Raw genomic sequence first — 27,582 nt, forward strand, 5'->3', positions numbered from 1 at the left:
AGGCGTTCTACTTCCGCTCGGACTACTGCGGCCTCATCAACAAGACGGACGGCCCGTTCCGGGACTGCAGGGCGGTGGTGGACCCCACGGCGTTCGTGTACAGCTGCGTGTACGACATGTGCAGCAACAGGGACAACATCACCACGCTGTGCCAAGCCATCCAGGCGTACGCTCTGGCCTGCCAAGCCCTCGGAGTCACCATACGGCCCTGGAGGACGCGCACCTTCTGTGGTGGGTCGTGGGCTCGTCAGGTCTAACCCTAACCCTAACTTACTCAAACCCTAAATATTATAACCTACTTAACCTTATTGCACTTTTTTACTTACTATTCTGTTGCTCTTACCTTGACCCTGACTTCTCCTGAATATCCCTTAACCCTTACCCACCTTAAAGCATTACTTCACAATACTTCACATTCTGTTCCTGAGACATCCCATCGGCCCGCCCGTTTTTCAACTAACCTCCCGTCTCCCTTTCTGATTGGTCACCAGCCTTGACGTGCCCAGCATCCAGCCAATACCAGGTGTGCACCAGCGCCTGTCCCGCCTCCTGCTCAGACCTGACGGCCCACCTGTACTGCGCTCACCCCTGCACGGAGGGCTGTCAGTGCGACCCTGACCACGTCCTGAGTGGCAGCCGCTGCGTGCGCCGCGACCAGTGCGGCTGCGAGCGAGACGGTCTCTACCACCACCTGAACGCCACCTTCTGGGCGGGGCCGGGCGGCGAGGTCGGGGAGTGCTCCCTGCGCTGCGTGTGCGGTCCGGCCGGAGAGATTGCCTGCTTCAACGACTCGTGCCGGGAGGGGGAGGTGTGTGGCGCTGAGCTGGGCCTGTTGGGCTGCCACCCTCGCAGGGAGGGCTCCTGCTCTCTTGGGCAGAGCCAGGTGGTGGCCTCCTTCGACGGGGCCTCCCTGCCCTTCCAGGACGAGAACTCCTACTACCTGCTGAGGAGCTGCGGCGCGGCGCCGCCCAACGTGTCGGCGGTGGAGGTGAAGATGGGCCGGCGGCTGGCCAACAAGGGACCCGCCTGGCTCAGACCAGTGGTGGTGCGGGTCGCCAACCTGGAGGCCCAGATGGGAGGCTCCGACTTCGACGTTGTGAAGGTCAGTGGTCAGACGTGTGAAGTAGCCGGGGGGGGGGGGGGGGGGTCAGTAGGGGGCCTGGGTAAGGGGGCGGGGATACTCATCTTCCAATGAGTATCAAAAAACACACAAAAAAAAGTAAATAAATAAAGTCAACAATTCCTTCATTGTGAATGAGAGTGTTGCACGTTGGCTCCTCCCAGCTGAACGGAGAGCCTGTGCTGCTGCCCTACATCCACCCCCTGGACACCCTGATGATCTACCGCGCCCACAGCAACGCCACGGTGGTGGAATCCAGCGGCCTGCTCCGCGTCCGCTACACGCGCCAGGGCTTCCTCAACATCAGCCTGTCCACGCTCTTCTTCAACGCCACGTGCGGCCTGTGCGGCGTCTTCAACGGCAACGCCAGCGACGACCTGCGTCTTCCCAACGGGCGCCTGGCCGATTCTCTCGAGCTCTTCACCGACGGCTGGCGCGCCATCGCCGACGACCTCACTTGCAACGGCGACTGTGACGACCTGTACCGCATGTGTACTGACCTCAGGCTGTACCAGAGCCCCTGGATGTGCGGCAACATCAACGACCCGGGGAACAGCTCCTTCCTGGTGTGCCACGCGGCGGTCAACCCCTCCCCGTTCTTCAGGAACTGCCTGTACAACATGTGTGTGAGGGAGGGGAACCGCTCCGCCCTCTGCTCCTCGCTGCAGGCCTACGCCTCCGCCTGCCAGGACGCGCAGGTGGGCCTCGCACCCTGGAGGAGCGCCACCAACTGCCGTGAGTAGAGATGACACCTCAGGGCTAGGAGAGAGGAGAGAGGAGGGAGGAGGGAGGAGGGAGGAGGGAGGAGAGAGGAGAGAGGAGAGAGGAGGGGGGAGGAGGGAGGAGGGAGGAGGGAGGAGGGGGGAGGAGGGAGGGAGGAGGGAGGAGGGAGGAGGGAGGAGGGAGGAGGGAGGAGGGAGGAGGGAGGAGGGAGGAGGGAGGGAGTAGAGAGGAGAGAGGAGGGAGGAGGAGGGAGGAGAGAGGAGGGAGGAGGGAGGAGGGAGGAGGGAGGAGGGAGGAGAGAGGAGAGAGGAGAGAGGAGAGAGGAGAGAGGAGGGAGGAGGGAGGAGGGAGGAGGAGGAGGGAGGAGGAGGGAGGAGGAGGGAGGAGGGAGGAGGGAGGAGGGAGGAGGGAGGAGGGAGGAGGGAGGAGGGAGGAGGGAGGAGGGAGGAGGGAGGAGGGAGGAGGGATTGGGATGGGCATTCACTCAGACTAGGTTGTAACATTTCTATAAAAACCTTATTTTTAAGGACTCATAGCAGTCATCTTTGACTTATTTTTCTCCACTTCTCTCCCCCCTCCTTTCCTCTCTCTCCTCTCTCTCCCTTCGTCTCCCCCCAGCCCTCCCCTGCCCCGAGAACAGCCACTTCGACGAGTGCACCCACGCGTGTCCCCTGACCTGCGCCAACCTGGACGTGCCGGCGGAGGAGCCCTGCCCGCTGCCCTGCCAGGAGGGCTGCCAGTGCGAGGAGGGCTTCGCTCTGAGGGAGGGCCTCTGCGTGGCCAGGAGCGACTGTGGCTGTGTCAGTCAGGGACACCAGCTGGACACCAACCAGACCTTCTGGACCGACTGGGAGTGCCAGGAGCGATGCTTCTGCAACGGCTCGGACAACAGCGTGTACTGCGCGCTGGCGCCCTGCGCGCCCGAGGACTTTTGCCAGGAGAGGGACGGCCTCTACTTCTGCCAGCCCCGCACCGAGGCTATCTGCGTTGCCGCCGGCTACAGCCACTTCCTGCCGTTCGGCGGGGTGCCCTTTGAGCTGCAGAGCTCCTGCACTCTGAGGCTGGCTACCACGTCCTGCGGGGGCAGGGAGGGGCAGGCGGAGGAAGATGGGGACCAGTTTAGGGCTGGGACCTCCAGCTCCTTTCCTGAATTCAAGCTCATGGCCCGCAACGAGCAGAGAGACACTGGCCAGGCCATCTGGGTGAGGGGGTTTGTCCTGGAAGTGTACGACTTTGAGATCGAGGTGTCTCGGAGCTACAAACACACTGTTACGGTGAGTGTGGTGGGAGGAGGGCAGTATGGTGAGTGTGGTGGGGTGGGAGGAGGGCAGTATGGTGAGTGTGGTGGGGTGGGAGGAGGGCAGAGGAATGGGACTGATCCAAACTGTGAAATGGTTTTCATTTAGGAGAAGAAATGATCTGTGTAGGAGGAGATATTGTTTAGGAGAAGAAATAGTTAATCTAGGAGAAGAAATTGGTCAAATAGGAAGAAGGAAGGAGAACCAGAGAGAACACGCTCAGTTTTCATCAGAGAATTTATTAGAAACATTCCAACATGTGTTCGTGCACCTTTTCATTTCAAGAAGTACTTTTCCCTCCACGGAAAAGGTACGACTGATGACTTGTGAAGGTCACGGCTGTTGAATGTGTGAGGAGGGAGTTATTTCTAATCAAGCCGATAGAATAACAGAGCAAAGACTGGATTCCTCTTTGATTGGCTTAAGGTGGATCTTATTTCAATCGGCATCTTTTATCAGACTGGATTGGGCTCAGAAGAAAGCTTAACCTGAGTGACATTTTGGAATGGCTTCACAAACCAACCCAAAGATCTGAAGAGGGCCAGAAAACCAGCTACCTCCAGCCCGTCCACACACAGCCTACATACCTCACACACACACACACACACACACGCACACACACACACACACACACATACCCTAACACACACACACATACACACATATGCCCTAACACACACACACACACACACACACGCACACACACACACACACACACATACACACACATACACATACACATACACACACACACACACATACCCTAACACACACACACATACACACATATGCCCTAACACACACACACACACAAGCACACACAAACGATCATATACCTTACCACACAGACACACACACCCCCACCTCAGTCGCTACACGAGACCACCCTTTACATCGACATCTTGCCTTCCCCAGGTGAACAAAGAGCGTCTGCACATGCCCGTGAAGCTGGGATCGGGCAAGATCCACATCTCGTCCCTGGGCACGCAGCTGGTGCTGGAGACAGACTTTGGGCTGAAGGTGGCCTTCGACTGGAACACCCTCCTCCTGCTCACGCTGCCCCGCAGCCTCTACAACAGCACCTGTGGCCTGTGCCAGGGCCTGCCTCTCTCCGCGCCCGTGCTGAGCACCAGCGACTGGGGCATGGCCTGGGCCGAGAGGGACTCCTTCTGCCAGGTGGGGTGCGGCGACTCGTGCCCCCGCTGTGGCGTGGTGGAGAGGGGCCTCCCCGGAGACGGCCCGCTCCTGGTCGCCGACGGCACCTCCGACGGGGACGAGGGCGCCGAGGTGGGCATACGCTTCCACGTGGGCGACGGGCTGTACGTGTTTGTGGAGCCGGAGGCCGTGAGGCTGTGCGGGCTGATCGTGGACCGGGGGGGCGTGTTCGCCCGCTGCCACAGCAAGGTGGCGCCAGCGTTCTTCTACCAGAGCTGCCTGCAGGACACGTGTCTGGACCAGGGAGCCCGGGACACCATCTGCAACTGGCTGCAGGTGTACGCCAGCACCTGCCACACCCAGGGGGTGCTTGTGGTTGGCTGGAGGATGGACACGCCCTGCGGTGAGCAGCTGATTGGTTCTGATTCAGGGCCCAGACGAGCACCTGCTCACCTGGTGTCCCTCTGTTGCTGTCGCATGAGCAGTCTGCTCTGAAGACGTAGACGAGTTGTTTGGCTTTCAATATTCCTATAAGCATTGGGAGCTGTTTTTTCCTGTCATTGCTGTACTTCCATCTACATTATCTACACATGATATGCCTTATTTTCCTGCTATAATCATTTCACCTCCTGTACAGCACTTTGGTCAACCATGGTTGTTTTAAACGTGCTCTATGGATGAATTGATTGCTTGAGTGATTGGTCCTCTGGTTGTGTCCAGTCCTGTCCTGCCCGGCTAACAGCCACTACTCCAGTTGTGTGCCGGTGTGCCAGCCGCAGTGTGCCCCTGCGCGCGGCCAGAGGGACTGCAGCCCGGACTGTGTGGAGGGCTGCCAGTGTGACCCCGGCTTTGTCCTCAACGGCAAGAGCTGCATCCTGCCCCAGAACTGTGGCTGCTACACCGACGGGAAGTACTTTGAGGTGAGCTTGACTCCTGACCCTTGACCCTAACTATGACCTGACCCAGACCCTAACCCTGACCCCTCTTTACCCCAACCCTGACCCCTCTTAAACCCAACCCTGACCCCTCTTAAACCCAACCCTGACCCCTCTTAAACCCAACCCTGACCCCTCTTAAACCCATCCCCAGTCGAAGCAGCTGTTCTGGAACAGTGACTGCACCAAGCGCTGCCAGTGCATCGGCCGTAACCTGGTCCAGTGTGACCCGCGGCGCTGCAAAGCGGAGGAGGAGTGTACTCTGAGGTATGGGGTGAGAGGCTGCTTCCCTCGCCGCTCACAGCACTGCGTGGCGTCCGGGGGAGGGGTATTCAGGACCTTCGACGGGGCGTCCCTGCGTCTGCCCGCCTCCTGCTCCTTCGTCCTCTCCACCAACTGCCACAAGCTGCCAGACCTCTCCTTCCAGCTCATCGCCAACTTCGACAAGTGGAGCACACCTAACCTGACTACCATCTCCCACGCTTACCTGTACATCAACGAGGAAAACATACTGATTTCTGGCAGCACCGTCAAGGTGAGGACATAGCCTCTTCCTTCACCTGACTTGTTCCCCTCACCTGTCCACAAACAGACCCTCAAACTCCCACTTCATTTGCCCTCCCTCCACCTCACCTGTGTCTGAACACCCCCTCTCCCCTCCCCTCCCCTCACCTGTCCATCCTTCCCCAGGTGAACGGGACTCCGGTGACCGTGCCCTTCGTCACAGGGCTGATGACACGCGTGTCCACATCGGAGGGCTTCCTGGTCATCGACACGCCGCTGGACATCCAGGTGAGCTCCTGGGTTCAACACATCAAGGTTCACTTTATTTACAGTCTCACGTGCTGCTCCCTGTCTCTCACTTCCTGTTTCCTCTACCTCTGACTTCCTGTTTCCTCTCCCCCAACTTCCTGCTTCCTCTTTCTCTTGTTGTCTGTGTGCTCCCAGGTGCGCTACAATCGCTTCAACACTTTGAGCATCACCATGGGCCCTCGCCTGCACAACAAGGTGTGTGGGCTGTGTGGCAACTTCAACGGAGACCCCAGCGATGACTTCATCACCTCCAGGGGCAAGCCTGCCGTCAGCGCGCTGGAGCTGGCCCAGAGCTGGAAGACCAACGGCATGCAGAACAGGTGAGGGGGGAAGAGAGAAGACATGGGGGAAACTATAACGATGGGATTGCATGTCTCTTCTATCCTCTCCTCTCCTCCGTCTTCCTCTCATCCCTCGTATTCTCCCCCCTCTCTTCTCCTCCCCCTCCACTCCCCCCTCTTCCCCCACACCCCCCCTCCCCTCTCCCCTCGTCCTCTCCCCCCTCCTCCCTCCCCCTCCTCCTCCCCTCCTCCCCACCCCCCCTCCACAGCTGTGATGAGACCCAGTACGTGGCTCTGGCCCAGTCCTGTGAGAACACGGCCGTGCTGGGGCTGCAGGGGGAGGACGGCTGCCAGAAGCTGACCCAGACCAAGGGCTTCTTCCAGCCCTGCCACGGCCTGCTGGACCCCAGGCCCTTCTACCAGTCCTGCTACCTGGACGGCTGCTACAACCACCGCAAGGCCCAGGTGTGCGGCTCGCTGGCAGCCTATGCAGAAGCCTGCCGCTCCCTGGGAACACTCACCACCAAGTGGATCACCCAGGAGAACTGCTGTAAGGGGGGGGGAGATCACCCAGGAGAACTGCTGTAAGGGGGGGGGTCAGATCACAGGGGGGGGTCAGATCGCGGGGGGGGGGGGGGGGGGGGCAGATCGCAGGGGGGGGGGGCAGAGAGGGCACTAGTATGGAGAAGATGGGGACAGGTCTGCTAAATGTAAATGTAAGGTCACTGGTGGAGGCATGTAAGACACTAGCATGGAGAGAGGCAGAGAGGAGGGTAGAGAGAAGCAGAGATCCTGGGGCGTGCTGTAAAGACAGGCTCCCAGCTTGGGAGCAGGTTGTGACGTGTAAACAGGTTCAAGCGTAGGTAACACGGATGCAGGGGTGGTTGATGGGAAGGCAGAGCCAGCTAACATGGTGTGTGTGGACGTGTCTTTAGCAGAATGGATCTACGACCCGTGCGCAGGGGAGATCTGCACCAACAACACCTGTGAGCAAGACAACGGAGGAGACCTGTGTGGCTGCCCTGAGCTGCCTAGCAACCCAGGGGGTGGGTGTGGCTCCAATGTAACCCTAACTTCCATAACCTGAAACCCTAACCCTTAACCCCATAACCCTAACTTCATCCCATGACACTAACCTAGAGTAGAGTAAGGCAGCAGACCAGAATAATGTGCATTAGAGTTCTCATCAAGTACTCAACGATGATGCAAACCTTTTTGTACCTTTTTTTTCTCTTCTTTTCAACCTTTCCCGAAATAAGAATCATAAACAAACATGACACAAACATTTTTCTCGTTTTTCAAGAAAAAACGTTTTAGAATTTTTTTTTCGAAAATATTTCTTCAACCTTTCGAAAATATTTATATACACACAATACAACACAGAAAAGTTTATCGTTTTTTAATCTTATTTTTTAAACTTGTTTGGGAAACTTTTTTGATCATGCCACCAAATACAGAATAAAATCAAAGTAACAAGCCTGGCTTGAAAATGTAAGTCAAAAGAAAAAGAAATAGTGAAGTACTGACACCAGAAAAATCTACTCAAGTACAGTAACAAAATATTTGTGCTTAGTTACCTCCCATCTCTGCCCATAACCCTAACCCCCAACCACCTAACCTAACCTCATGACCCTAACCTCTGACCCCTGACCCTGACCAGTGACCCCTAACCCTGACCCTGACCCCTGACTCTAACCTCTGAGCCCTGACCCATCAGGAGAGGATGACATCCTGCAGGCTGAGGTGACATGTAAGCATGCCCAGATGCAGGTGTCCATCTCCAAGTGCAAACTGTTCCAGCTGGGCTTCGAGCGGGAAGACGTGCGCATCAACGACCAGCACTGCCCCGGCATCGAAGGAGAAGACTTCATCTCCTTCCACATCAACAACACCAAGGGACACTGTGGTTCAATTGTCCAGGTTAGGAGGGGGTTACTGGGGCTTCATTGTCCATGTCGGGGGGGGGGGGGGGGTAGCAGAGCTCCAACAGCGGTAGAGTTCCCTCTGAACACCTGTCCTGTTTCCCACAGTCGAACGGCACTCACATACTGTACAAGAACACGGTGTGGATCGAGAGCGTCAACAACACGGGCAACGTCATCACCAGGGACAAGACCATCAATGTCGAGTTCTCCTGCGCCTACGAACTGGACCTCAAGATCTCCCTGGAGACCGTGCTCAAACCCATGCTCAGGTGGGCGCCGCCACATGACCACTCAGGTCACCTGACAGGATGGATCACATGACCACTCAGGTCACCTGACAGGATGGATCACATGACCACTCAGGTCACCTGACAGGATGGATCACATGACCACTCAGGTCACCTGACAGGATGGATCACATGACCACTCAGGTCACCTGACAGGATGGATCACATGACCACTCAGGTCACCTGACAGGATGGATCACATGACCACTCAGGTCACCTGACAGGATGTGGATCACATGACCAGAGCGTCTCCTCATCTGTCTCCCCCTCTGCAGTGTGATCAACCTGACCCTTCCCACCCAGGATGGGAGCTTCATCACCAAGATGGCGCTGTACAAGAACTCCACCTACCGGCAGCCGTACCGAGAGGGGGAGGTCGTCCTGAGCACCAGGGACATCCTGTTTGTGGGCGTGTTTGTGGAAGGGGCGGACGAGAACCAGCTCATCCTCATCGTCAACATGTGCTGGGCCACGCCGTCTCGCTACAGCAGTGACCGGCTGAGATACATCATCATAGAGAGAGGGTAGGTTGGAAGGTAGGAGGGTAGGTTGGAAGGTAGGAGGGTAGGGTGTTGGAAGGTAGGAGGGTAGGAAGGTAGGAGGGTAGGTTGGAAGGTAGGAGGGTAGGGTGTTGGAAGGTAGGAGGGTAGGGTGTTGGAAGGTAGGAGGGTAGGGTGTTGGAAGGTAGTAGGGTAGGAGGGTAGGAGGGTAGGAGGGTAGTTTGGAAGGTAGGAGGGTAGGAGGGTAGGAGGGTAGGAGGGTAGGAGGGTAGTTTGGAAGGTAGGAGGGTAGGGTGTTGGAAGGTAGGAGGGTAGGTTGAAAGGTAGGAGGGTAGGGTGTTGGAAGGTAGGAGGGTAGGGTGTTGGAAGGTAGGAGGGTAGGTTGGAAGGTAGGAGGGTAGGGTGTTGGAAGGTAGGAGGGTAGGGTGTTGGAAGGTAGGAGGGTAGGGTGTTGGAAGGTAGGAGGGTAGGGTGTTGGAAGGTAGGAGGGTAGGTTGGAAGGTAGGAGGGTAGGTTGGAAGGTAGGACGGTAGGGTGTTGGAAGGTAGGAAGGTAGGGTGTTGGAAGGTAGGAGGGTAGGTTGGAAGGTAGGACGGTAGGGTGTTGGAAGGTAGGAGGGTAGGGTGTTGGAAGGTAGGAGGGTAGGGTGTTGGAAGGTAGGAGGGTAAGGTGTTGGAAGGTAGGAGGGTAGGGTGTTGGAAGGGTAGGTGGGTAGGGTGTTGGAAGGTAGGTGGGTAGGTTGGAAGGTAGGAGGGTAGGAGGGTAGGAGGGTAAGGTGTTGGAAGGTAGGAGGGTAGGGTGTTGGAAGGGTAGGTGGGTAGGGTGTTGGAAGGTAGGTGGGTAGGTTGGAAGGTAGGACGGTAGGGTGTTGGAAGGTAGGACGGTAGGGTGTTGGAAGGTAGGTGGGTATCAGGGTAGGAGGTTAGAAAGCTGGATGTATTCCTGCAGCTTGATCAGAGTTCTCCTGTCGTGCAGGTGTCCCAACATCAAGGACAACACCATTGGCATGGCAGAGAACGGCGTCTCTCTCACCTGTCGCTTTCACGTCACCGTGTTCAAGTTCATCGGCGACTACGACGAGGTGCACCTGCACTGCGACGTGTCTCTGTGCGACTCCGAGACCAACGCCTGCAAAGTGGTGAGCACCTACTATCACCTCTCTCACTGATAGCACATCGTTAGTATGACCGTATTAACCATATACTCTGTTACCCTAATGCATATTGGAGTGTGTATCTGTATGACTGTGTGTGTGTCTACAGAACTGTCCACACAACAGGAGAATGTACTCTGAGGACAGTGAACACAAGGAACACATCCTGTCAGTTGGCCCCATCAGGAGGAGAGGTAAACACACACTGAGGTGTTAGTGTGTGTGTGTGTGTGTATTCCTGCTATGTGCGTGTATCTGTGTGTGTGTGTGCGTGTGTGTGTATATTCCTGCTATGTGCGTGTATCTGTGTGTGTGTGTGTGTGTGTATAGTCCTGCAATGTGCGTGTATCTGTGTGTGTGTGTGCGTGTGTATAGTCCTGCAATGTGCGTGTATCTGTGTGTGTGTGTGTGTGTGTGTGTATTCCTGCTATGTGCGTGTATCTGTGTGTGTGTGTGTGTGTGTGTATATTCCTGCTATGTGCGTGTATCTGTGTGTGTGTGTGTGTGTGTGTGTATATTCCTGCTATGTGCGTGTATCTGTGTGTGTGTGTGTGTGTATTCCTGCTATGTGCGTGTATCTGTGTGTGTGTGTGTGTATGTATAGTCCTGCTATGTGCGTGTATCTGTGTGTGTGTGTGTGTGTATTCCTGCTATGTGCGTGTATCTGTGTGTGTGTGTGTGTGTGTGTGTATATTCCTGCTATGTGCGTGTATCTGTGTGTGTGTGTGTGTGTATTCCTGCTATGTGCGTGTATCTGTGTGTGTGTGTGTGTATGTATAGTCCTGCTATGTGCGTGTATCTGTGTGTGTGTGTGTGTGTATTCCTGCTATGTGCGTGTATCTGTGTGTGTGTGTGTGTGTGTGTGTGTATATTCCTGCTATGTGCGTGTATCTGTGTGTGTGTGTGTATATTCCTGCTATGTGCGTGTATCTGTGTGTGTGTGTGTGTGTATTCCTGCTATGTGCGTGTATCTGTGTGTGTATAGTCCTGCTATGTGCGTGTATCTGTGTGTGTGTGTGTGTGTATTCCTGCTATGTGCGTGTATCTGTGTGTGTGTGTGTGTGTGTATAGTCCTGCTATGTGCGTGTATCTGTGTGTGTGTGTGTGTGTATTCCTGCTATGTGCGTGTATCTGTGTGTGTGTGTGTGTGTGTGTGTGTATTCCTGCTATGTGCGTGTATCTGTGTGTGTGTGTGTGTGTGTATTCCTGCTATGTGCGTGTATCTGTGTGTGTGTGTGTGTGTGTGTGTATTCCTGCAATGTGCGTGTATCTGTGTGTGTGTGCGTGTGTATAGTCCTGCAATGTGCGTGTATCTGTGTGTGTGTGTGTGTGTGTGTGTATATTCCTGCTATGTGCGTGTATCTGTGTGTGTGTGTGTGTGTATTCCTGCTATGTGCGTGTATCTGTGTGTGTATAGTCCTGCTATGTGCGTGTATCTGTGTGTGTGTGTGTGTGTATTCCTGCTATGTGCGTGTATCTGTGTGTGTGTGTGTGTATAGTCCTGCTATGTGCGTGTATCTGTGTGTGTGTGTGTGTGTATTCCTGCTATGTGCGTGTATCTGTGTGTGTGTGTGTGTGTGTGTGTGTGTGTATTCCTGCTATGTGCGTGTATCTGTGTGTGTGTGTGTGTGTGTATTCCTGCTATGTGCGTGTATCTGTGTGTGTGTGTGTGTGTGTATTCCTGCAATGTGCGTGTATCTGTGTGCGTGTGTATAGTCCTGCTATGTGCGTGTATCTGTGTGTGTGTGTGTGTGTGTATATTCCTGCTATGTGCGTGTATCTGTGTGTGTGTGTGTGTGTGTGTATTCCTGCTATGTGCGTGTATGTGTGTGTGTGTGTGTGTGTGTGTGTGTGTGTAAAAGTGTGTATATGTGTGTGCGAGTTCTGATGTCTGTTTGTGCGTTCTGACATGCACATACGTGTGTTCTGACGTGTGTGTGTGTGTGTGTGTGTCAGAGTCTGACTGGTGCGAGGAGGGTAATGGGGCGTGTGAGCAGATCTGCAGCAGTAAGGGAGCAGGGCCAGTGTGCAGCTGTGTGACTGGGGTGCTCCAGAAAGATGGCAAGACCTGTCGAGGTGAGACACACACGTCAACTACACACACACACACATACACGCACACGTGTCAACTACACACACACTCACACACACAGACATGTCAAATAGTGAGTGGTTAGGGAATCGGGCTAGTAATCTGAAGGTCGCCAGTTGGATTCCCGGACGTGCCAAATGACGTTGTGTCCTTGGGCAAGGCACTTCACCCTACTTGCCTCGGGGAATGTCCCTGTACTTACTGTAAGTCGCTCTGGATAAGAGCGTCTGCTAAATGACTAAATGTAATGTAAATACACAGACACACACAACTCCTGGTGTTCCTGAACTCTGTAAACCGAAACAAGACACGCGTTTGTTTCTCCTGCATCTCCTCTGCTGTGTTTACACCCTCACGTCTTGCTGCTGTAAGGAGAGATGGAGACATTACCTCCTGACCTCCTTAGAGCAAAGATACCATTACAACAGAGGGTGTGTGTGTGTGTGTGTGTGTGTGTGTACAGGCGTCTGTCACAAGCACGTCTCACGGGTATATTTCAATACCCAGAACAAGATATACAACAACGAATATTCTGTGTATATACTGTGCACACACTTATGTGTATGAATCCACGTCCTACATGACTCTGTGACTGAAGATGGTCCTCTGCCTTCACAGCAGTGGGCTCCAGTGGGTCTCTGCACCCCCAGGTGTGGTGCTTGGTTCTGGGCTTGGGGCTGTCTGTGCCGACAGCCTTCCCACACCTCCTCTGCTAGCCCCAGGGCAGCAGGCAGCCGTGGAAACAGAGACGCACCGGGAGGAGAGAGATGTGGAGCACAAGTGGATGTTGAATGTGGAGGAGCTGACAATATGATCACTTCATACTCCCTCTTACTTCCTGCACCCTTCGTTGATATCACTTCCTGTTTCTTCTCACTTCCTGGTCCCTCTCATTTCCTACTCTTCTTCTCACTTCCTGCTTTCTCTCACTTCCTGAAGAGGCCAGCTGCAGCTCTGAGCACGTGCAGTAAGCAGTGCCCAGGCCTAACAGCCCCCCTGGATCACACTGGGAGAATCCTTCTAAAGACATTTTTACTCATGTAGAATGTAGCCATCCAGATGAGCAATGGTATACTCCACAAAACGGCTGTAGGAATGATTCTAGATGCAGAGCATGTTTAGAAAGGTTTAGCTTGTCCTGCTTTGGCCTTAGATGGAAATCCTGATCCTCTGTATGAAATTCTTATTTATGTGTGATGTCAGAGACGGTTGTGAATTGACCACAATCATCCTTTCTCTTCCTGTGTGCAAGTGGATGGGTTTGTTGGTACTACATTCACCAAATATTTTTTGTAATCTCATCATTTGTATCTTTAAAGATGTGGAGAACAGAAAGTCATTCAGATGTTACCAAGCCAATTCATTTTGATTGCCATTCTATCTAGGGCCCATACCAAAGTGCTTTTTATTTTGTACTTATTTTCTTAATTATCCAGAATAACAGGTGAATAAAGTTTTTAATTGATCTTGATTATATTACACATCATGGTCAGAGACTTAGTTGTGGTTTGCGCAGATACTGCCCCTACCCTGCCCCTGCCTCTAACCCTGTCTCTGCCTCTAACCCTGACGAGAGCAAGGTTTGCATGTCAGCAAAAAGTGTGCGCTATTCCATTGAGACTTGTTTGGGGACATCTTGTTACATTTTCACTATGTACAAAATGTACAGTTTAAATTGATATGATTCTTTTTATATGATACTGTATGTGATGCATTTGTTATAAGCTCTTTGGATCGTACAAGTGACCCATAGCAACATCTGAGTATTCACTTCATTTGAGAGTTACTGTCATATGTCAGAAAAGCACGGAAATAAACTGAACAGTTCTCATAATATGTCGAAGTATACACATTTATTTGTTTTACTTTGAATAGCGCACCTGATTAGTTTGCTTGACAGTAGTTGAACTGCAGTTCACTGCCCTTCCTGTCCCTCAAATTTATTTAAAACTAATCCTAACCCAAAACTATGTATCAAACTATTGTTTTATTGAAAAAATGCACCACTAAGACACTTCATCCTTTATCGCTTTCACTGCATTGGCCGCGAAACATCTGTTATTGTTAAATCAAGTAGTGTCACATCAGTAATGGGCTGTCTCTGGACACTTAGCGCGTTACCAAACGCGCTAAGGGGGGGGGGGGGGGGTTCACCTGTATCATGTCACCAAGACAACCGCTGGGTGGACGGGACGAGCGACACGTGAGGAACTGAGACAGGTAGGATAACGTTACTTTAACCGCATCCTCTCTCAACAGTATCCCAAGTTGTCTGTATCTTAAATCTATTTTAAGACCTGAACAACAACAGCAACAGCTAAGCGGAAAGTACAGTCTAGCTGTGAGTTCTAGCGGTTCCAGAAGACGTGTGCAGAGGGTTAGAGACAGATTTAGCGTCTTTGTCACGATGTACCTGGCTTAAGTAAATCTAACGCCGGTAAATCCGACCGGGTGTTCGCCTTTTTCTCGCGTGAAGAGTTTTATTGCAACGACAGACTGCTGTTGTCTAGCAGCAGGTCAGTGTGTTTATAGCAACCGCAGAATAGGCTACAATGCGTTTGAGCTGTGTTCGATTAGTACACTAGCAACATCAACTGCCACTGTAGTGCTCAGTCTCTACATCCATAGTTTGAGGCGTTGGAGACTAGTCTTGTATATGGACATGGATAGCAGACTGTACTAGAGCATTTGGTGAGTGTTCAGCTTGTGTTTGTGTGCGTGTGTGTGTGTGTGTGTGTGAAGTGTTTTTCATGACTAAAACCCAAACCCTTGCTTTCCTACAGGTGTTCCTCCCCGCTCCGCTGAGCCCTCCAGCATGTCCCGCATCTCGTCCAGCCTGCGATGCAGCCCAGGGCCCATCCTGCTGGGGCCCTACCACACCTACGAGCCCCCTGGGAGCTTCCCTTCCCAGGGACTCTCCTCCTCCTCCTCCTCCAGGTACCACGCCTCCAGACACCTGGGCTGCCTACCAGTGCTGGAGCCAGAGAGGGGGAGGCCTCTCCTCTCTCTCCCCAGGATTGAGGCTCCTCCGGTGGGTAGACGCAGCGAGAGCTCCAGCCGTGCCCTGGTGGCGACCAGAGGTGGCCGAGGCCCCTCCCCCTCTCGCCTGGGGCCCCCTGCGGCCTGCTCCCCCCTGTCCCACCGGCACCGCCAAGCCGGCCAGTCCGGTCTGACCCAGGACCTGACCTCCCTGGGGCTGTGGGACCAGCCAGCCCCTCTCGCCAGGAGACCCAACCCAGCCAGAGGACGGCTGGAGGTGGGCAGCACTGATCGCTATGGCCCCCTGCTCTGGAGCTATGAGGTATGGACGTTTTAATCCAAAAGCAACATGCGAAGAGTGGGCGTAGAAAGCACAACCGGACACCAGGGATCAGAGTGCTGATCGTGTTTAGGTAGTCACGGAACTGTCTGTGTTGATTGTGAAGTGTAACGTTCTTGTGATGGTTACGTTGTGTAACGTTCTTGTGATGGTTACGTTGTGTAACGTTCTTGTGATGGTTACGTTGTGTAACGTTCTTGTGATGGTTACGTTGTGTAACGTTCTTGTGGTGGTTACGTTGTGTAACGTTCTTGTGATGGTTGACAGGAAAAGAGCCTGTGAGAGATTAGGTGGATTCAACTGAGAGAGGAAGAACCTGAAGAGAGAAACAGTTCGACTTGGGTTATTTGAGATGTATAAACTCTCTTGGGAGGGTTAGGGTGGGTCAGGTCAGAATATAATAGTCGAGGCGGTAGTAACTGATCTGTACATTCAGTTCTCCCAACATGCCACTAGATGGCAGTGTTTATTTGTTAACACCTTAAGCTGCTTTCACTCCCAGTTTGGGGTGAAGAATAAGTTAACTCTGATTCACATACTCCTTAAGTCTCTTTTAACGATGAATGAAATAAAAACAAACGTCCATTGTGTTATTATAGTAATAACAGTATTTTCGTGGAGCTTACATGTTAAATTTGCAAGAACAAAGAGCTACTCAAGTACTTAATGGAATCTGTTTCTGATTAGTTTGGGAGCGTAACTGTTTGCCCTGGATCTGGCTACAGCAACATGATGGAGTGACCGTTGGCAAGGCAACCGTTTTATGATATCCCCCTTGTTCAACCAATGGCTGTTTGCTTGTTTGTTTGGCTTTCGTCTTGTGAGCTGTTCTGTGTGTCAATACAGTGTGTGGTTCACTTGATCACTATGATTGACGTTCCTCCAGTAGTCGTGATCTGATCCATAGCAAGTTGTGTTACTCATCACCAAGGTGTGTTGTCAGGGGCTGTTGCCTAGAAGACAGAGCCCCACCTTTAACATACAGGATTCCCAGGAGTCTAGCTGACTAACTTGAACCCCACCGTATGATTAACCATAACCTACTTTTCTGCCTGTGTCTGTGTGTGTGCCTGTGTGTGTACTTGTGTGTGTGTGCCTGTGTGTGAGTGCCTGTGTGTGTGTGCCTGTGTGTGTGTGCCTGTGTGTGTGGGTGTGGCAGAGTTGCGTGCAAGTGTGTAAGTGGATGTGTGTGTGTGTTCAATGTGGGTGGACAGTGGAAGTTTGTGTGTGTGTGTGTGTGTGCGTGCAGTGTGTCTGTTACTGCTAGTTGACAGTATTGAGTGAGATCTGAATCAGCAGATTAACGTGGCATTGAACTCTGCCCAGCCATGGACACCACCATAAAGTTTACCTGGTCGCCAGGGACGACAGCAGTAAAGTCCCCATCCTAGGACTGTGAACTCAGGTGATTGATATGAAGGTCGCTGGGTCAGACACCAGAATCTATCTGCCTGCCTGCCTGCCTGCCTGCCTGCCTGCCTGCCTGCCTGCCTGCCTGCCTGCCTGCCTGCCTGCCTGCCTGCCTGCCTGCCTGCCTGCCTGCCTGCCTGTCTGCCTGTCTGTCTGTCTGTCTGTCTGTCTGTCTGTCTGCCTGCCTGTGTTTTCTTCTGTGTCCTGAAAGGGGGAGAGCAAAGTGGCTCCTTGTAGCAGAGGAACAGTGAACACCAGTGGAACTCAGTATTCTGCCCTCATCCCTCGGGCTGGTTCTGCTTGTTCCGTAGGGAACAGAACATAGTTGTTGTCGTGGCAATGTGTATGAAAGGAAACACACACACACAAGTGAGGGCTTTTTCACTACCGCTCTAAATCTTTCTTTCTTTCTTTCTTTGTTCCTCTCTCTTTTACACTCTCTCTCTTTCTCTCCCTTTATGTCTCTCTACCCTCCTCTCTTTCTGTCTCTCTCTCCCTCCCTCTCTCTTTCTTTAACACTCACATTCACACATGTAGGTGTTCAGCCAAGCCGGTACCAGAGAGTTTGTCCCCAGGTGTTTGTTGTGGACACATTCTGGGTCTGCTTGTTCCCTGACTGTCCTCTGTGAAGTTCCGCTGTAAACTATCGCCTCCATCCCTCCCTCCCTCCCTCCCTCCCTCCCTCCCTCCCTCCCTCCCTCCCTCCCTCCCTCCCTCCCTCCCTCCCTCCCTCCCTCCCTCCCTCCCTCCCTCCCTCCCTCCCTCCCTCTATTATCTCACTCCTTTTCTTCCCCTCTCTTCTTCTGTCTCAGTGTGTTCAGCTGTCTCTCGCCCTCTGGCAGCTGTCCAGCCCTTCTCTCATGCCCCTGCCTGCCTGCCTGCCTGCCTGCCTGCCCATGCTGTTCCTCTCATGCTGCCTGGCCTCACAGATGTGATGTGTTGGGGGTCGGTCAGGCCTCTGGGAAAGATGTGCTGTTGATGACTGCTCTACTGTTGTCCCCTGATGACCTGGAGCCCCTGGCATCCTGCCCTGCCCCTGCCCCTGCCCTGCCCCTGCCCCAGCCCGGCGTTACCATGGTACTGTCAGGACCAAGCGTTACCGTGGTTACTGTCAGGACCAAGCGTTCCTGATCCTTGATCGTCTGTACACTGTTAGCGTGTCGCTTTGGATGAAAGTGTTTGAAAATGGAAAATGTAGCTACCGGTAGTCAGATGTGTTGGCGTGCGTAAGGTGCGTGAGGGTAAAGTGTTGTGCTGTCAGTTGGAGTGCAGTCACAGTCATCCTGTATTCGCTTTGATCAGGGAAGTGCCGTTATTATCCTGCCTATTTGTGGGTGTTTTGCTGTTGTTTAGCTTCTCTCCAAGGACGGCTGGGTGTGCGTGACACAGACACAGCACTCACTGCTCGCTCCTCTGCTCTGATGTCAGACGTACGTGGGTGTGTGGGTGTGGGTGTGGGTGAGAGAGAGGATGTGTGTGTGTGTTTGTGTGTGTGTGTGTGTTTGTGTGTGTGTGTGTGTTTGTGTTCACTGAACAACACATTTTCACTGGGTTGTGGTCGTTGATGGGCACTGTCCTGGACTGTGGTTGGACAGGTGAACTGTCCTCTCACCTGTCAGCAGCCTGTGGTTTTTCACCGTGTAGCTTGGAGGCCCAGAGTTAACCACCAGGGTTGTAATGAGGGTTCATGGACGACATCCAGACACTGTCCAACAAACACCAAACCTTCTCCACAGATAACTGGGATTTTCACACTGCCCCTACAAATGCCAACACCACACCAACACAACCTAGGTGTTAGTTGGTGTTTGTTTGGCCTTACACTGTGTTTGAATGGGGTCATGGTGGGTTTAGTGAAAGCATCTTTGTGTAAAAGTTAGGTAACAAAGGTTAATGCCATAGGGGCACGGGGCAAAAGTGAGGGTTAGTGAAAGCATAGAGGGAGAAAGAGAAGGAAGAAGGAGGGAGAAAGAGTGGGAGGGAGAGAGAAAGAGGCTGTCTTACACAATGCAGGAATTGTCTAATAACTTAAATATTTAACGTGCAATATGTTTTCATGCACATTATGACACCAGTTAATCCTCATGTTGACAAAATACCCTGAAGATGTATCCCCCAATATAGACGTAATGTACATCATGTGGACACATTCAGATAGATAAATCTCTCTTCCATCTCCCCTGTCTCCAGCGCCTCCCCCTCTCGCTTTCTCTCGCTTTCTCTCGCTTTCTCTCGCTGTCTCTCGCTGTCTCTCGCTGTCTCTCTCTCCTTCTACTTCTGTGAATGGGAGAATTTCTCCCCCTCTCCGTTTGACGTCTCAACAAGCGTGAGGCATTTCGTGACGTGAGCCGACTCCAAGGGGGCGTGTGCAGTGCGTAGTAAAACGAAAGAGCAAGCCGGTTCGCGTTTGTTCTTCGACCTACACACATTACCGAAAGGACGTAGCCTACGGTGCATTAGGAACACGGATAAAGCTCTGCATCTGCAAGCTCAACAGTGTGCGAGTTAAAGGCAACCACAGGCCCGTGGGATAGACTGGACTTGTTGTATAAGTCTGCTCGGCGGTGCACTTCACTTAGATTGATCGGCTTCGTCGTAAGAATTGATTAACCTCTTTTTTTCAAGTACACTTAGCCTACCCAGGACCAGGTTATATCGCGATTGCAGTAGACAACTTTTCATCGCCGACAGACAATTCATTGAAGCGTCCGCTGTAGACGACACCATACCGCCATCATGCCCAGTATGCGACAGTCATACACGGTGACTGTTCCCGAGGAAGCTCCGGCCACCGCGTTTCCCTTCATGAAACAAGACCTGCGGCGGAAAAGCCCTCCAATGTCGCGATCCATGTTGGTGTCAACATTTGTGGGTCTCCTTATCAATCAAGCCAAGGTGAGTTTAAACGGTAGCGTGTTCGCTTTGGGGTTGAGACTAATTCGAAGTGGGCTAGTGCTAACGGACAGTGGGCTCAGTGCTAATGCCGCTTGATGGACAGTCATATTTGGTTGCATTTCCACAGACTATAGACAGAAATCCGCATGTTGTTCTCGTCACCTACGTAGGAGACGTAGCCAGTGAGCATCGGATTTCTTGGGAAAAGCTCAAATTCGAGATGTGAAACTGCTTTGGATTGGTTTCAACATTCAGCAACGCCTGCAACAAGTATTGTAATTCAAGAAGCATTGCACACGATACACAGTCCGTGAGTTGTTGAGCCCCTTCAAAGTAGGAGCAAACGGAAGGCGTTTAATACAGGATAGGTTTGCTACAGGACTGGTTTACAACAGGACTATTGTAGATTTAGTGGCCTATCGGTGCAGATGATGAATGGAATGATACGGTGCAAGTCGCACTTTTAACGCCGTCTTGATTTGTTATAAAACTCGTTTAGTTTACAGGGTGTGCAATGGGAATTACGATGTTGACGATTTTGTTAAAACTGTCCTTAAAGGTTTCCTATACGTTGTTGTGGCGCTCGGTAGCTGACTGCAGCATGTCCCCGAGGTTAACCTCGCGCGGCTGGCAGAGTTATGTAACACGGCGCGGAGCAAAGGGCGTCCTCTCAGACGCTGGCGACAGAGTGGGCACTGTAACACGCAGAACCTTCGCCGTCCCAGCTGTTCTCTTTAGCTCCTTAATGTAAGCCTATATTCAGTCATCTGTAAGGAGTTTAGAAACATAATTCTATGCTTACACAACCTGGTCATAGTGTGTAAGTCTATTTAGAGAGTGGGAGGCAGGCATAGTACAGAAACGTCTTTTTTTCTTCTTCATATATTATGACATTTGACCTTAGTGTTCCCATTAATAACATCGTTGTCATAAGTCTTGTTTCTTGAAGTGAACCCAGGGAAAGGCAAATCGACACACTGTCCCCCTCAAAGACCCTCCTCACCCGCCAGAGGTCCCACCAGAGGTCACACTGACCCCCTCCTAACAGGGTCAAATTGGGCCTCCTCCCCTCTTAAAGGGGTAAATATCCCCCCTGTCCCTCTCCTACCAGGGGGTCACAGTGGGAGACAGGCAGAATGTTCTGGAGCTCCATGTCCTTGCTTCCAGAAGGCCTCTCTCACACCCGCAGGTGATAGATAACCTGGAGCTCTGAGGCCTTACATAACCAAGACACCTTCAGCTAATCACGTACATATCTGTCCTGTGTTAAAGTAACAATTAGGGCGTGCACATCAGCTATGTACTCAGAGATAAGGGCCTTTCTGTGAGAATGCTGGCGTTATCTTGATGTAGGAGGGAGTCCCTGAACAGCCCCCACTTTATGAGCTTGGGCAGAGCACGCTGTTCTGCCGCCAGCCCAGGATGCTAACAACTGCCTTATCGTTCAGATAAAACAATCTGATATGCATGTACAGAAGTGTTCTCTGTGTGTGTGTGTGTGTGTGTGTGTACACACATCTGTGTTTGTTCCAGAAGAGGACATATTCTGCCAGGAGCAGAAGAATGTCTGTTGGTTTTCTTTTGAGAACCATGCCTGAAGTGTGTGTGTGTGTGTTTGTTTGTTTGTGTGTGTGTGTGTGTGTGTATGTGAGTATGTGTGTTACTCAGTCACAGGTTGTTTGGCCACCAGCATCACAGTAAGATTGGAACAGAGCGTTCCTCTCTAACTTCAGCCTGTGCCAACCAATGGCACGCCTCCATTCTCTGGTCTAAGCCGGGTAGTGAGCCAATGAGAGCCGCGCAGAGTCCCTGCCTCTCTCTTGTTACTTCAAACACAAGACGGACAGCAAGCAGGCGTCCTGCTGGCTCACCGCACAAGTGAGCGTATCATGTCAGCTGAGGCCTAACTGCAGCGGGTTCGAATCTGGCCCTTGAATCTGACCCTGTGCTGCAGGCCTTACCCCCCCCCTCTCTCCGTCTGCCTTTCCAGTCACAAACTTTCCTGTCCTTCACTTCAAACTGTCCCACAAAGCATGAAAAATTACCCCTTAAAATACTGTACATCTGGTAAAAAAAAAAGATGGACAGGAGGAAGGCACGTTGTGTCAGCCACTCCTGAGGTATGGCTGGAGTGACAGTGTGCGTGAGGGTGCAGAGGTGGTAAAGTGGGGCTCGTTGACCCTCTCAAGCCGTCACACCTGAACTCTGCTCCAAGCAAGCGTGAAGCCAGCCTGCCTAGAAAGCAGCTTTTGTAAACCAACAGGACCTCGTCCACAATCCCTGGAAATGCATCTGCGTGGTTTGCGAGGAAGATCACGCATGGAAAATATTAGTCCCATTATCCATTAAACCGGCCTGTAGTTTAGCCCAGCCCCCAACCCTAACCCTGGGTCATATCCAGGCGATCTGTCACCATAGCTAAAAGTGATTTACTCCAGACCTAGGAGACCAGCTCTGACATAGCACCCTCACTCAGTCCTTTATAAACATGGTCAGGGTTAGGGATGAGGACAATGACATAAGCAAACTGTGTTCTTTTGCTTGCCTTACATAACTGTGAAGGTAGATGATCAACCATCCTTAAGCCAGAGGAGTTTGTGACTCATCCCCCCCCAATGCCTCGGTCTGACGTCACCATGGCAGCAGCTATGAGTGACAGGGATCTGAGCCTATCACATGACGTTAGGAAGGGGTGTTGTTCCCTGGAACGACACGCCTTCATGTAGCAGATCTGTCTTAGATTCCAGCAGTCCTGGAGTCATGTGATGCTGGTGACAGTGTGGTCACGCACCACTCACCCACACACACACACACAGCCACACACACACACAGCCACACGCACACACACAGCCACACACACACACAGCCACACACACACACAGCCACACACACACACACAGCCACACACACATAGCCACACACACACAGATTCAGACGCAGTGCTGTGTCTCTTTACGCTGTAAACATATAGAGATTTCGATGGCCTGCTGGCTCTGTTATCACCAATGTGGTTTTGTTGACTACTTTGTGTGCTGGAACACCTGACTAACTCCTGTCTCACACTAACCAACTACGGCTGTTTTTAAAATGGAAAATTATAAGCAAAACACACAACACAACATCACACCTAGGAGAGTAAACGCGTATGAGTCCTGCTGTGTTCCTGGGTTTTGTAAAACGGTGCTCTAAAGCTAACCATGTGCCAAAGGTGTGTAGGAGGAAACCATTTTGATTCTGCAACATAACAACAATGTTTCTCTCTGTTTCTCTCTCAGAACAAGACTGCACAGGGCCTGGTGGGACTTCGTAACCTCGGCAACACCGTAAGTACACCATAACCAGCACCTGTGTTATGGACTAAAAACAAACATGTCTGCTGTGACCAGCAGCTGTGTGTGTGTGTGTGTGTGTGTGTGTGTGTGTGTGTGTGTGTGTGCTATACTACACTACAGACAAGCACATGATCACTGTATGGTCCTACACGTTGGTGTGTGTGCAGCCTGCATGTTTGTTTTGAGCAAATACTGTTGTTGTTGTTGTTGTCGTCTTCCTTATAAATGATCTCCCCCCTCTCCACTCCTATTCTCTCCTCTCCCCCCTCTCCTCTATGCCCCCCCCCTTTCCTCTGTCCAGTGTTTCATGAACTCCATCCTCCAGTGCCTGAGCAACACCCCTGAGCTGAGAGACTACTGTCTGAGGGGCTGCCACCGCTTTGACCTCAGCCCCGCCTGCCAGGCCAAGGCTGCCCTCATGGAGGGTAAGAGCTCTCAACACCTTGACCCCTGACCGACCCCTGACCCTGTCTGGGACAGTAGTCACCAGACGTGCTGCTTGGCCTGTCTGCTGTAGATGGAGGCTCCTACTCCAGCCCACACGCGTGATCGTCTGATGTTTAGCTTCAGACGTCACACAGCATACACATGTTTGGATCAAGGGTGTTTATTACACAGAGATCTACACAGCCCCGTTTGGGAGATGGTTAACAATTCCACTTGTACTCTCTTCAGCTTGTTCAAACCTGAATGTTCCACTTTATGGCTGTTGCCTACAATGTCACCCCTGTTAAATAAGTTGTCTTATTTCCTTCTGTTGCTTTCTCTCTCCACTGCACTTTGTCTTTCTGTCCCTCCCTCCCTCCCTCCCTCCCTCCCTCCCTCCCTCCCTCCCTCCCTCCCTCCCTCCCTCCCTCCCTCCCTCCCTCCCTCCCTCCCTCCCTCCCTCCCTCCCTCCCTCCCTCCCTCCCTCCCTCCCTCCCTCCCTCCCTCCCTCCCTCCCTCCCTCCCTCCCTCCCTCCCTCCCTCCCTCCCTCCCTCCCTCCCTCCCTCCCTCCCTCCCTCCCTCCCTCCCTCCCTCCCTCCCTCCCTCCCTCCCTCCCTCCCTCCCTCCCTCCCTCCCTCTCTCTCTCTCTCTCTCCCTCCCTCTCTCTCTCTCTCTCTCTCTCTCTCTCTCTCTCTCTCCAGAGTTTGCCAAGCTCACTCAGTCTCTCTGGTCCTCCGTCTCCACGGAGCCCATCAGCCCATCAGACTTCCGCACCCAGATCCAGAGACACGCCCCCAAGTTTGTGGGCTACAAGTAGGTGCTCCTCTCTGAACACGCCGAAGCATCCTCGTCAACACGGCGTGACGACATCCTCTCTCCGTTTGGCTCATGCGTTTGCTTAGATCTATATCTTCTAAACCTCTTCCTCCACTTTCTCTCTCCCTCTATCAACCTTCTGGCTCCTCCTCTCTGGCTCCTCCAGTCAGCAGGATGCCCAGGAGTTCCTGAGGTTCCTATTGGACGGGCTCCATAACGAGGTGAACAGAGTGAGGCTGAGGACGAGAGTTCCCATGGAGGACATCGACCACCTCTCGTAAGTCCTGGTCTAACCTGCACACACACACACCTAACCCTACACACACACCTACCCCTACGCACGCACACACACACACCTAACCCTACACACAAACACACTTAACCCTACACACACACCTAACCCTACACACACACCTAACCCTACACACACACACACACCTAACCCTACACACACGTAAACTTACACGCACACAGGACTGATGTAGCCTGGGTCAGGGTCTAACCTGTATGCCTCTGCTCCCAGGGACAGTGAGAAGGGGATGAGGATGTGGAGCAGATACCTGGAACGAGAGGACAGCAAGGTAGTGGGTGAGTACCTGGCAGACGTGTGTGTGTGTGTGTGTGTGTGTGTAAACCAGTGTGTAACGGTGTGTTCCTGTGTGTGTGTCATAGATCTGTTTGTGGGGCAGCTGAAGAGCTCTCTGACCTGTAGTCACTGTGGCTACTGTTCCACTGTGTTTGATCCCTTCTGGGATCTGTCCCTGCCTGTCGCTAAGGTGAGACACAAACACACACACACACACACACACACACACTTATGGTATGAACATGTACTACATGTATTTTGTTTAAAACATTCAATCGTTCTTGGTTTTTCCAGAAGAGCCTGGGGGAGGTGAACGTGATGGACTGCATGCGTCTCTTTACCAGAGAGGACGTGTTGGATGGAGATGAGAAACCGGTGAGTCTGAACACAGACGTGTTTGCTTTGAGTCTGTGTTCATATGTTCGTGCAGCCTAGCCTTCCCCGGCCTCAGCCGTGTGCCCTGACCACGTCTCTCCCTCCGCTCAGACCTGCTGCCGGTGTAAAACCAGGAGGAAATGCACCAAGAAGTTCACCATCCAGAAGTTTCCTCAGATCCTTGTGCTTCGTATCCTTCCTGTTGCTTCATGATGCGATCTCTACAGCTGCTCTGTAATTCGTGTCCTAAGAGCAGTCAGGACTACCTTACAGCTGTGTCAGGCTGTACGAGCTGTTGTTATTAGTGTTGTGTTTAGTGAAGTGTTTCCTCTACCCAGTTGTCCTGTTCCTTGACCAGGATTTCCTCCCAGACCTCAAACGCTTCTCTGAGTCTTGCGTCAGAACCAGCAAACTCTCGACCTTCGTCAACTTCCCTCTCAAAGACCTGGACCTCAGGGAGTTCTCCTGGGACGGCAGTGGTGAGTTCCCCCATGTTCAGGACCAGGGCCACACCAGTCTGATCATGTCTGATCATGTTCAGGACCAGGGCCACACCAGTCTGATCATGTCTGATCATGTTCAGGACAAGGGCCACACCAGTCTGATCATGTCTGATCATGTTCAGGACAAGGGCCACACCAGTCTGATCATGTCTGATCATGTTCAGGACAAGGGCCACACCAGTCTGATCATGTCTGAACATGTTCAGGACAAGGGCCACACCACAACTGTTCTTCTCTTGGCTAGTAAGGGATTTGAGTACCTTGAAATAAACGGTTAACTCAATCTGGTGATAGTTACCCACTTCAGAGATGGGAACTAATGTGACTTCTTCTCTCCCCTCTGTCTTTGTAGCTAATGCAGTGTACAACCTCTATGCAGTATCCAACCACTCAGGGACCACTCTGGGGGGACACTATACTGCCTACTGCAGAAACCCTGTCCTGGGGGAGTGGTACAACTACAACGACACAAGGTACGCAACTTCCTGTCTGTGTTGGTGTCCATTGTCGTCTGCTAGCGTGTGTTCATGATGTTAGCGTCTGTTAGCATCCTTTAGCATGCATCGGCTTTTGTTAGGGGCACGGCTGTATTAGCCTCTGCTAGTGGCTGCTAGCTTGTGTTAGCATCTGCTAGCGGCTGCTAGCATCTGCTAGAGTGTGTTAGCATCTGCTATAGTGTGTTAGCATCTGCTAGCGGCTGCTAGCGTGTGTTTATGACTCTTAACATGCACTCTGCTTCCTGTCTGCAGAGTGAGTCCCATGTCGTCTAGTCAGGTGCCCAGCAGTGACGCTTACGTGCTGTTCTACGAACTCTCCTCCTCCTCACACCAGTGAGCAACCCAGCCTGCTGACTGGCATTAAGGGCTGGTCTTATAGACTGGTCTTATAGACTGGTCTTATAGACTGGTCTTATAGACCTCACAGTGCCTGCAGGCCGGCCATACAGACTAATGGCATGGATGTACAACAGATCAAATGGACTCGACACAAACGTGTGTGCATCAGAAAGACCTTGTTTTACATGTGTCACTTGCTTGATGCACTTTGACGAGGGCATGTCCACCGCACACCGGAGAATGTGTTTTCAGTTAGTGTCTAAACATACAGAAATATGTTGTAACAGATTATACTGAATTCCGTACTCTTAATAGTATCTGTGACCTCTGAGTATGGCGCCATCTAGTGGTGAAGTGTGTAACACCATCGAGCTGTTTGTGGTGGTCTATGTTTTCTCCTCCATGCTACTACGTATTGGCATGGAGAGACCGTCTGAACAAATGATGATGTCATAGCTAAATGGAGAGACTGTCTTTTAACTAAATATGTTTTATTTTTGTATTTATTGAGAATGTGGCTGTACTGAAGTACTAATGATATAAAAGCTTCTCTGTTTTCTGAGAGAATTAATATAATGCAGAAAATACTACTTGAAGTAACCGCTGAAGAACAAATGACAGTACGTTGAATGTTTTTGAAAAGTTACATAACTTTAAATTAATAAACCAGAACATAAATTAATAAACCAGAACAAAAAAAAAAAAGATTTCTTGTTGTTTGAATTGATATATGGGTGTGTAAAAATACAGTACTTTACATCTGTGAAAACACATTTTGGGGTGGTTTTGTAATTTCAGTGC

At 52.0% G+C, this 27,582-nt stretch overlaps 2 protein-coding genes across 4 annotated transcripts in view; both read left to right on the top strand.

The window, feature by feature from the left end:
- Window positions 1–13,096, top strand: part of tecta (tectorin alpha) — a 17,098-nt gene extending 4,002 nt beyond the window's left edge. Inside the window, exons 7-24 of the mRNA XM_084698689.1 lie at window positions 1–231; window positions 492–1,102; window positions 1,285–1,818; window positions 2,572–3,117; window positions 4,057–4,699; window positions 5,017–5,216; window positions 5,386–5,766; window positions 5,922–6,023; window positions 6,180–6,364; window positions 6,595–6,875; window positions 7,261–7,371; window positions 8,043–8,245; window positions 8,356–8,519; window positions 8,813–9,061; window positions 10,013–10,175; window positions 10,300–10,384; window positions 12,147–12,266; window positions 12,933–13,096. The exon at window positions 1–231 is cut by the window's left edge and continues 340 nt beyond it. Coding sequence (XP_084554815.1) covers window positions 1–231; window positions 492–1,102; window positions 1,285–1,818; window positions 2,572–3,117; window positions 4,057–4,699; window positions 5,017–5,216; window positions 5,386–5,766; window positions 5,922–6,023; window positions 6,180–6,364; window positions 6,595–6,875; window positions 7,261–7,371; window positions 8,043–8,245; window positions 8,356–8,519; window positions 8,813–9,061; window positions 10,013–10,175; window positions 10,300–10,384; window positions 12,147–12,266; window positions 12,933–13,096 — 4,973 coding nt within the window. The remainder of the gene's footprint in view (window positions 232–491; window positions 1,103–1,284; window positions 1,819–2,571; window positions 3,118–4,056; window positions 4,700–5,016; window positions 5,217–5,385; window positions 5,767–5,921; window positions 6,024–6,179; window positions 6,365–6,594; window positions 6,876–7,260; window positions 7,372–8,042; window positions 8,246–8,355; window positions 8,520–8,812; window positions 9,062–10,012; window positions 10,176–10,299; window positions 10,385–12,146; window positions 12,267–12,932) is intronic.
- Window positions 13,097–14,478: 1,382 nt separating this feature from the next.
- Window positions 14,479–27,478, top strand: LOC146287696 (ubiquitin carboxyl-terminal hydrolase 2-like). 3 transcript variants are annotated; one of them, XM_084697538.1, is made up of 13 exons: window positions 14,479–14,502; window positions 15,066–15,583; window positions 23,182–23,229; window positions 23,540–23,663; window positions 24,367–24,478; window positions 24,648–24,758; window positions 25,005–25,069; window positions 25,154–25,257; window positions 25,362–25,442; window positions 25,554–25,632; window positions 25,814–25,921; window positions 26,298–26,418; window positions 26,695–27,478. In XM_084697538.1, the coding sequence occupies exons 2-13, from the start codon at window positions 15,098–15,100 to the stop codon at window positions 26,777–26,779; spliced, it is 1,524 nt and encodes a 507-aa protein (XP_084553664.1). In that variant the 5' UTR covers window positions 14,479–14,502; window positions 15,066–15,097; the 3' UTR covers window positions 26,780–27,478. The 3 variants fall into 3 exon arrangements, with proteins under 3 accessions (XP_084553664.1, XP_084553663.1, XP_084553665.1); XM_084697537.1 differs by lacking the exon at window positions 14,479–14,502 and adding an exon at window positions 14,881–14,973; XM_084697539.1 differs by lacking the exons at window positions 14,479–14,502; window positions 15,066–15,583 and adding an exon at window positions 19,382–19,906 and having other exon boundaries at window positions 26,695–27,474.
- The last annotated feature ends 104 nt before the right edge of the window (window positions 27,479–27,582 follow it).

This window comes from Hypomesus nipponensis, chromosome 5, assembly GCF_054491055.1.
Source record: "Hypomesus nipponensis isolate SF chromosome 5, ASM5449105v1, whole genome shotgun sequence".
NCBI classification, from domain to species: Eukaryota; Metazoa; Chordata; class Actinopteri; order Osmeriformes; family Osmeridae; genus Hypomesus; species Hypomesus nipponensis.

What these genes read in the sequence shown, in the direction of transcription:
- LOC146287696 (XM_084697538.1), top strand. Translation starts at nt 15,098, where the DNA reads ATGTCCCGCATCTCGTCCAGCCTGCGATGCAGCCCAGGGCCCATCCTG. An exon ending in CAAGGCTGCCCTCATGGAGG is followed by an intron (nt 23,664 to 24,366) that starts GTAAGAGCTCTC and finishes CTCTCTCTCCAG; the next exon opens with AGTTTGCCAAGCTCACTCAG. An exon ending in CCCAAGTTTGTGGGCTACAA is followed by an intron (nt 24,479 to 24,647) that starts GTAGGTGCTCCT and finishes TGGCTCCTCCAG; the next exon opens with TCAGCAGGATGCCCAGGAGT.